This window comes from Ylistrum balloti, unplaced genomic scaffold (genome assembly GCF_031769215.1).
Source record: "Ylistrum balloti isolate Yb309-2 unplaced genomic scaffold, AGI_CSIRO_Ybal_v1 Utg370502, whole genome shotgun sequence".
Classification (NCBI taxonomy): Eukaryota; Metazoa; Mollusca; class Bivalvia; order Pectinida; family Pectinidae; genus Ylistrum; species Ylistrum balloti.
Genome location: NW_026782325.1, coordinates 662,501 through 672,972, shown reverse-complemented (window position 1 = coordinate 672,972; position 10,472 = coordinate 662,501). Strand labels below are relative to the sequence as shown.

Genomic DNA, 10,472 nt, shown 5'->3' with positions numbered 1-10,472 from the left:
ATAAACGCATTGGTAATTGTAATTAAGGATCATCATAAGGTTAAAAAATATATTGCTACAGCAAATGGAAAGACTTATTTAGAAAGATTCAACGAAGAATGGAAAAATGGATACTTCTTTTTATACATATATATTTAAGGATATGTTTAAACAATATTCATATTGTGAATAAGGCCTAAAGTTAATCAAATTAAATGGTACTGAAATGGCTATTAATCATTTCTCATCGATAATAATAGAGTAGATTTGTTATCAATCACCAGAAATGTGACATTTTCCTAACCAATGATGACATACTTTTTCTCTTTATTTCAAATACTCTAGTTTTATTTCAGATATAATTCTATTTTAGGTACTTTTATATCATAATGGTTTTACAAATATGTTAGCGGATAGTGTTAAATCATCCAATATAATGATTTAAATCATTTACATATGTTTTAGTGCTTAATGTAGTCAAACTGAATTATTCAGTATTTAGTTACTTTACTCGCGGGATAAAGAAACACAGGGTAAACTTTGAAGATGATTCTAGGCAAGACGTCAAGTATAATGTCTTAAAGTAAGAATGAAGATTAATCCATACAGAACCTACAAAATCAACGATTCGTATCTGGTAAGTGATTTAGGAGTAATTAAAGGAATTGAAAGAAAACTCTGTAATCTGAAATCGAAATGGACTGATTGTGGGAGCTGGCTAGTCAATTCCAGGTATGTCCTCCATTCCCTCTCTCAACAGACCTGATTTTCTTGGGTATGGATATCATGAGTGTTTATCCTCATTATTGGGATGTTGGCCCATTCTTCCAAGAGGGCTGCTCTCAGCTGGGCCAGAGTAACATTAGGAGGCTGGCGTCAGCGAACCTGTATGTCCAGTTGGTGAGAAAAGAAAGAGTCGGTATTGCAAAGCTTCAGAACGACTCGAAAATTATTCCAGAAATTTATCAGCTACTTTTTCTCTTGGTTGCAAGCTACTACCGGAATATCTATAGGTTAGTTGCCTATGTACTGTGGAGCAAGCGGTGAATAATTAATGATACAGTGTAGTTTTAAACAAGGACTCGGATAAGACAGTTTTCCTGTCCCCATGGCCAATATTAGGACACCTTAAAATTATCATTTGTAAGACAAAGCTGCATTTTAAATGCATAAATGTGTAAATGCTTCTTAATGGTTAGCTTGTGATAATAATGATGAAAAACGGGGCAAAGTGTTGGGAGGGGGTGGGAGGAGGAGAAGTGAAGGGATGGGAGTTTGTAATGAGCAAAGCATAATAATCGTGTTATGGTAGTATAATTTGCATTGAAACAGACAAACCCACCTGGCCATAAATCGTTTAATACTTTAGTTGTGTTACAGGAACAGGTGTTTCTGGGGAAGTATTTGTATACATTTATACTAAGTATACTACACCATTCCTCTCACAAAGAAACGTTATTTTATATCCCTGTGTTTCTGTGAGAGAGACTTGTCACGTTACATACTAATTATATTATACTACACCACCCCCTCCAACAGAAACATTGTTACATATCCCTGTGTTTCTGTGAGAGAGACTTGTCACGGTACATACTAATTATATTATACTACACCACCCCCTCCAACAGAAACATTGTTACATATCCCTGTGTTTCTGTGAGAGAGACTTGTCAGAGAGAAACATTGTCACGGTAGAGAGACATACTAATTATATCATACTTGTTACATATCCAGAGAGACCCCATACTCCAACAGAAACATTGTTACATATCCCTGTGTTTCTGTGAGAGGGACTTATACATGTAGTATACAAATGTACTAGTCATTTCATCATCGTTACTTGTCTCTGTGTTTGTGGTTAGGCGATATGAATTGTTATTGACGATAATGAAGAGAAGTTGTTCTAGTTATGACGTCACTGTTCAATCCATAGCAACATTAAGGTGGCTTCACCCAATGGCGTGTTTTATTTTTGTGACTATAACGCAACTACGAATCATGTATGGCTTGTCGTATGCGTTCAATTACTTTGTAAATTCATTCATTATGTCGAAAAAAATCATGTTTACTTGCTAAGATCCATTTGTTTATTTTATTTTAAATATTGCTCCGTGAACAGCTGGCAATGAGATGTCAAAGGCCATAACCACGTCAACACCGGCCGCTTCTAAACTTCAACACAAACCACCACGGAGTGGAAGTGTCAACCACATTTCCTTGACCTTCACCTTAGGTTGTATCGGCTACCGATCTGATCGACTGTGCTATTGCGGCCCCATATAGATTTCACTCGACTTAGTGGATAACGGGGCAATTTTTTTTATCAAAATAGTTTGTAATTTTATTTGAAACAAACTTAAAGAAATGATAAAGGGAAAAAAAACATGTACATGTAGTATCTTTATTGAAGTTTATTCATTTCCGAAAATTGTTGAAAAATATGGCACTCAAGACAGTCCTACGTCAGTATTTATAACCTCCAATCTAAAAGAAATATCCAGTGATCGCAGTGACTGCTGATACTCCCAGAGCTACAACTGCTTGGGTCGAAGCACTGGTGCCCAAAACACCTGCAGACTGCAGACCTGCCACAATACCTCCTGCCGCCACTCCGCCGCCATTGTATATTGCTGACACGGACATCAAATTTGCGCCCAGAGATGCTGCAGCTATTCCCGCCTCAGTAAACCCAGCGACACTGAGAACGGTAGGAATCGATGACGCTGCCCCTATTCCAGATCCTACGACAATGGTCACGTCCAGGTATACATTTCCGGTGCTGAAATCTAATTTTGAAATACATATCAGTCATAACAAATAAAGTCACTGTAGAGTCCGAAAAAGGACGAAACCGTCCGATTAAACATTATTTTAGTATTTTATTCAACAATATGGCATTTATATATCTATATATATTATACATGGATGAGGGGAGGGGGAGGGGGAACAAGCTTAGAGTAGATATGAATTCATTTCCCAAAATAAATACATCTGCTGACTTTCGCGAGTGTAAGTTCGAACAATTTAGTAATTAATACAAAGCGCTCCTTCTAGTCCAGATATACAAGTGGTGACTAGGACATTACGATTTACGTGAAACCAGATTTTCATAAAGACGACGACGACGACGATGATGATGATATATAGACTGGATATCTGAATACTTCTATACTAAGGCACAGATAGAAATATAGGTGGCCTAGCTAGAATCAATAAGGCTTCTTCTTCCCGTTGACACTATCTATGTGTTAAGCTCGCCATTACCTCTTGTTGGTTCTTGACGTTGCCACTGCGTGCTGTTCCCACTAGACTGTGGTTGGTAGGAGCGACATCCCAAAATAACAGGTCGAGCTCCACGGGTCGCAAGGCGCATAACATTCATTTTCTATATCAATCTGAAACAGCGAAAGAACCACCAATACGAAACGTAAAGACAGTGATGTCATAATATGGACAATTGTGGACGAGTGTTATCTTTAAGAGTAGGGGGAAATACATTTAGGCAGAGAGACTGAAAGAGCGTCCGATGAATCCGACTAATTTGCTGATAAGAGAGCAGCGTCAGCTGTGTAAATCAGAGAGTGTACAGCGATGTGAGGTGGTTGCTTAAAAAAGATTAGCAAGGTGATTATTTAGAAAGTAAAGTGACTTGATTGGTGAGGTGGACAGTAAATTAATAGAAAATTAGAAAGAGAGAGAGTTATTATGGATGGTAAACAGGGTCGTGGGAACAGAGTATGATGTGAGGTCGTGGAGGTGAACGAGAAAATGAAAGGTTGATAAGAGTTCTGAGAGAGGAGTGGTGGTAAAGATACCGGAAAGTAAAGATGTGATCACAATCTTAGAGTCGTGGTATAGACACGGGAGAGTAAAGGTGTGATCACAATCTTAGAGTCGTGGTATAGACACGGGAGAGTAAAGGTGTGATCACAATCATAGAGTCGTGGTATAGACACGGGAGAGTAAAGGTGTGTTAGAGTCGTGGTATAGACACGGGAGAGTAAAGGTGTGATCACAATCTTAGAGTCGTGGTATAGACACGGGAGAGTAAAGGTGTGATCACAATCATAGAGTCGTGGTATAGACACGGGAGCGTAAAGGTGTGTTAGAGTCGTGGTATAGACACGGGAGAGTAAAGGTGTGATCACAATCATATAGACGTGGACGAGACATGGGCGTTTTGTACATATTAGATGTATATTTTGGAGATGTAAATAGAAAATGAATCTTAAGTAAACATTATCTAACCAGTGGCAAAGCAGTATCTCCGTCACACAATTTCGCCCTATTACAAATCGAGCATGATGCAATAAACAGGCTGTTTTTTTTTATTATTATTTTGTCCTTTGAATTATGTAGTGTGTTCAATATTTGATCAAAATAACACCTTATCGTTTATTAATTTGGTTATCATCAAGATATAAAGTTAGAGATGTCGGTAAAGATCCACTATCAAATTTGGTTTAAAGATGTTTTCCATACCATTAAGTCATGTAGAACTTGCTATACTAATTGTTTAACACACACTATGCCCCGGTTGCAATATGATTCTGTTTAACATTTAAACTGTACTGTGTAAAAAGTGTGCCAATTATATTGCATGCACACTATGTGAAACACTTAAGGCCATTCCTCTTACGGGCAGGTAGTTATGGGCAAGGCTAAAGTTGACAACAGATGAACAGGCAGTACAAAACAATATGTCCCCGATCTTTAAGCGTTTTCAGAAATGTCTTCTGTCTATCTCGTTTACAAAAAGTGTATATATGCCACCCATATCAGCCGAACATTTTCGTTTCATTTCCTGTAATATCAGAATATTAAAAATAGATATGACGCATCATCATACGGGCAGGTAGTTATGGGCAAGGCTAAAGTTGACAACAGATGAACAGGCAGTACAAAACAATATGTCCCCGATCTTTAAGCGTTTTCAGAAATGTCTTCTGTCTATCTCGTTTACAAAAAGTGTATATATACCACCCATATCAGCCGAACATTTTCGTTTCATTTCCTGTAATATCAGAATATTAAAAATAGATATGACGCATCATAATACAGATGTGTATAGTGCTGGCAGCCGTCCATATTTGAGTTCAATGCAAAAAAGTAAATATTAACTTTTATCACATTTTCTTTTTACTTTACATTTGTCGAGACACGGTCACGCGTTCTACGATTTTAATTGATATTGCACTGTAAACCGGATTATTGCACCGCTTTGCTCAATTTAATAAAGGTGAATTTTCTTTACGTCACGCATGTTTTTAACCAATCAAAAATATTTTTTCAGCGCCCATAATTTGTAATTTTAGATGTCAAAGAGGAAGCTAGCACGAAGCATTTTGTTTCACTTTACAAAATTCAAATGAAATGTAAGAAAACAACTATTGCACTATTATTAGTTCAATATGAGAATTTATTGAGTACAAAAATAAAGATCGACCGAGGGCGGAGTTCCTTTTTGTACTCCATAAATTCTCATATCGAACCAATAATACTGCACAAATTGCAAAAAAAATGTCTCTCAAGATTTTTATATCCGAAGGTGTTTTAAGGAATGTATCATAAACAAAGATATTACTACTGATTTTCAAAACAACAATTAGACAATGCACATGACAACCATGAAAAGAATGACAATACTATACCTTATTCGTTTGTGTTTTCATATTGCTTTATATTATATACATGAAAAATACAGAAAATGACAAGAAAATGGTTTATATATATATATATATATATATACACACACACACAATAAGAAACCTTTTAAAGATTACGTACCTGTAGGAGACTGATTGTAGTCTCTATCTCTGTTATGTACGTGTTTGTTCTGAAGAGGCCAATTAACGCAACACAAACGATTCCCGAATATCTCATACGTCTAATGGATCGGAATGTTACCCACTCAAATCCAATATTTATCGACTACTTTATCCTATTTCTCGTGTTATATCAAATGACATATAGATAGATAAGGATGCTTTGTTATCTATTTTTTTCGTATAGGAGAAGTTCAGATATGAATACCACTCAGTGTAGATTTGAAGAAAAGGTCAAATAATAAATTTAAAGTTCAGTACGACTGAGGAATCAGCCTGAGTCGCGCGGTCGCCAGCTAACTGATCAATTATCAGTGATCGCTATATGAGTAGATCAGGTAGGGTAGTATGGTGAGATCAGAATTTACAACACAGCATATACAAAAGACATAGAGAATAAGATGCACATTATATTATGCAATTGGTTAATTTATTTTTTAATTGATTACCTTCAGGTATATATTTCCACAGAGTCTGACACCGCCTTCACAATGATTTTTTTCCAATAGTAATTTTTATGTTTTTTCACCTTAGATCTTATATGTATTAATTCAAGAATTTACAAGAAAAGAAACGTAAACATATATTACAGAAACGTCTAGACCTTGGAGTATTATCATATCAACTAAAAAACAAGCAGGGCGCAAATTCGCCTATTTTAGATATGAAAATTCTACATTTTTATGACTGAAATACTAAGTTAATAAAAATGGTAAAGTAATATTATCCTTAGTTATTGTTTCTAATCGTCTAATGGACGTACCTTATACATCCTTTGTTATTTTGTTCTCTCTGTGTTGTTGGTATCTCCTACACCAATATATCAAAAGTTATTTTTTTCCTGCTGTAAAATGTGACTTGCGTAAGTCTAACGTAAGAGTAATACATTGTATCAGGCCTTTATACGCGATAAAGTATTGTCTGTACCTACGCGCTTGTATCTAGTGGTTTGTCCATTAGACGTATTAGATTTTTGGCCATCGGTAGTGATGGCAAGAGGAGCGTGGGGCATCATGGGAAGGCAGAAATACCTGAATACTGGGAATTTTTCCGGCAGTTTTACTTTCGCTTTTCTCACCAAATTAAAGGAGCAACCGAGAGTTCTTTCGTATGTATTTCAGGTCTATTAGACACATATATCCTTCTCATGGGCACAGCCATGTCAACTAGCAATTGAGGGACATATCGAATCGCGAATGCGCTGATTTCTTGCTCCTAGTGAACGATTTTTTAACCATAGGTTACATATCGGCATTTCAGAAAAAATATTAATATCTCATTTGTAGATAAAAATTCTAAACTGTTTGCCTCTGATCAGTAAATTTAACATTTCTTCTTTACAAATATATAATTTTTAGATGAAAATTAGTTGTGTCATTTTTTAGTTGAAACTTAAACATGAATTTAAACGTATCCTAATAGAATTCCCTCACCATCTCTCCCTTTTATATATTTATCTCGTAAATCTTTGTAAGCATAACACCATTTAATAGGAAATAAAACCAATCGGCTTCGATGTCACAGTCGTACAACGTGTTTATATTCACTGATTTCTTAAATCTCCTTATTTCGATCTGTAGGCCTAAACCCGAGTTAATTTGCAGCCATTGACATGGTCATTGCGTAATATTTTGATTTGGTAACGCTATTAATCATTACTCCCACATTTTCATTCTTTTAAAAATGTTTAAACTTAGAATCCGATAATCTAACCATCAAATTAAATCTTAATTTGGAAACGCTCTGTATTTAAATTTACGATTTCCTTTTGATTATGGGTTCATTTCGGCCAATTTTCACTCTTGCGAGTCGCTTCTTAAATTTGGCCATTTAAAGTCCTCAGTATCACTGACGAGTCCTACTGCGAAAACAGCCGTATGGTAAGTTTTAAATTTAGTTTCATTTTTTTACACTTTATCAAATATTTTTTCCGTTGGAAGATGCTGTTAACTTGTGTACAATCCGTGGAATATACTTTGATATAAACTTACTGATGTATTGTATAATATTTACGGTTTCACAAATTCTTGTCAACTAAACAAAACAAAACGAGTTATAACAGGTTTACCTTTGTATGCTAGTAATGAATCACTATATTTTGAAACGGGATTGGAAACATTATCAGAGAGAAGGAAGACACGTAAGTTAAATGTCTTATACAAAATGATAAATAATTTAACCCCTTCTTATTTATCGGCCCTTTTGCCAAACACAGTGGGTTACAACAATCAGTATAATTTACGGAACCAACATGATTATATCATTCCTTCTTTCAGACTCTCCCTAAGTAACTCTTCTTTTCTGCCATCAAGTCTACGTCTGTGGAATTCGCTAGACAATTCAATAAGAACATTACCATCTTTGAATGCTTTTAAATCTTCTTTATCTAATGACGCTAATTCTTGTCCTCCATCTTATTATAATTTTGGCGAACGTAAGCTAAATATATTACACACGAGACTCAGACATCAGTGCAGCTCTTTGAAAAGTGATTTGTTCCGTGTTAAGATTGTTGATAACCCATCGTGTGCTTGTGGACATTACTGTGAGGATGTTGGGCACTTTTTCCTAGAATGTAAGCTTTATGATAGGGTAAGAATATCATTTTTTCAAAGTATAAACATGTTGAACTTAGATCAAGTGAATTTACATCTATTTTTATTTGGAAATGAAAATCTGTCCCTAACCACCAATACAGAAGTATTCAGACACGTGCAAATTTTTATCAAATCCAGCAACAGATTTTAAGTAAAATGTACTAAATGTTAAATATATTATGTATGCCTTGTTAATGTTATCATGTAAATATTTATCATGTATTGTATTAGAGCAAAAGGCGGTCATAAGTTGAAATAACTTGTGCCTAATCCTCTGCTCAATTTTGGGGCAATAAATATGTTTAAATCAATCAAAATCAACAAAACACCAATAGAGAAATATTTCAGTTTGAAGAACAGGAGTAAAGAAAGACAACTCTTTAAAAATGACAAAATGTCTCGTGTTTACAGAACTGGGAGAGTTATCTGAAATCAAGTATTCTATAATACGTTTACTGTTTATTGTTTTAAAGAGTGTTAGAAATTCGTGTATTTGAAATTTGATTAAATTTATACACAATACAGTGTGGCAGGCTGTGCTGACCCACAACTTACCAGTACAATACAGTGTGGCAGGCTGTGCTGACCCACAACTTACCAGTACAATACAGTGTGGCAGGCTGTGCTGACCCACAACTTACCAGTACAATACAGTGAGGCAGATTATACTGACCCACAACTTACCAGTACAATACAGTGTGGCAGATTATACTGACCCACAACTTACCAGTACAATACAGTGTGGCAGATTATACTGACCCACAACTTACCAGTACAATACAGTGTGGCAGATTATACTGACCCACCTTCCTGATTGTATTAGTGTAGTGTCTTTTTGAGGTATATTTTGATAAATCATGACCTTGTGAAATCCAGAGTTTCAATAATCTGATACAAACAGGTCTGTGGTATGTATTCTGATGACTTAATTATAATTATTCAAACCTGGTTTTGCTATGGAAAATGGACGAGGTACTTAAGAATATGTTGTGTAGATTTTTACTGCATCAAATTTCCATCTACCCATTTTTTTAATCAATTAATTTGGTACTTCTTTGACTAACGCTGTAGTTGCAGCTCCTATTCTAAAACTATAACTTTTATATAACAGGGTATCCAAATTCAAAAATTGTAAAATGGATTTGACTGAAAAAGGAGTAAGTAACTGAGACATATCAGCAAATATAAACAATGGGCCAGTCTTGTTACCGTTCATCTGTAAGTCCGAGTACAAAGTGTGAACAAGACAAAGCTGACTATCTGATTTAACAGGAATTTAGAGAAACATAGGTTGTAAATCACATTTTTATAATAGTTTAAGTTAAGTGTCGTACCAAAAATGCACTTTAACTGATATTGTCTACTTATAAGAGTGTTGAGGAAGAACAATGATGGCCAACTGTAAATTCTCCATCTCTGAGAAAAGCGTACAACGCTGACAAGAAAATAACACTGCACAAATTATTATACTTGTTGTAATTACCTTGTTTGTTGCCTGAATGATTTTTCAAGATTTTTCAGTACATGTACTTAACACAGGAGACAAACACACACACGCACACACACATAAGTCATGTGGATGACAACTTCATCATCATTATAGAAATAAAGCATCATCATATTAATTATAATGTAATGATCATCGTCATCACCATCATCATCATGACCATAAGTCTTTTTAGGCTAAACGTACTCAGTACGAACAGCCTACTGCGACGGCCTTTCAGACAAAATTTACCGATCCTGGCCTTCTCATTGGCTGAAATATCGAAAAGAGTTAGAGCCCTCTAGCGGCAATTTTCTGCGTAAATAATGCCGCGATCTTTCAAATCGCTATTTTAAAAGCATCCACAATTAGTTTATTTTTTGAAAATAACAATAAGATTACTATATATTAAAAAAAAAGATGCACAGTGTGGTTGAACTATTGACAAATTTTGAACAATATGTTTTACGGAATTTACTCACGGACATCCCCGACCTCTGCTGCTGAAGAAGATCGAGCTGACGTGATTCTTATCGCCTGCTGTGAATATTCCTAGAAAACAACCATTTTTACCTTAAGTAAGCA

At 35.4% G+C, this 10,472-nt stretch overlaps 1 protein-coding gene across 1 annotated transcript; it reads right to left on the bottom strand.

Moving 5' to 3' along the window:
• Nucleotides 1-2,442: 2,442 nt before the first annotated feature.
• Nucleotides 2,443-3,361, bottom strand: LOC132555505 (interferon alpha-inducible protein 27-like protein 2A). Its single transcript, XM_060219854.1, has 2 exons — nt 3,244-3,361; nt 2,443-2,765 (listed from the first exon to the last, which is right to left on the bottom strand). Exons 1-2 carry the CDS (start codon nt 3,359-3,361, stop codon nt 2,464-2,466), a joined length of 420 nt encoding a protein of 139 aa, XP_060075837.1. The 3' UTR covers nt 2,443-2,463.
• Between the last annotated feature and the right edge of the window lie 7,111 nt (nt 3,362-10,472).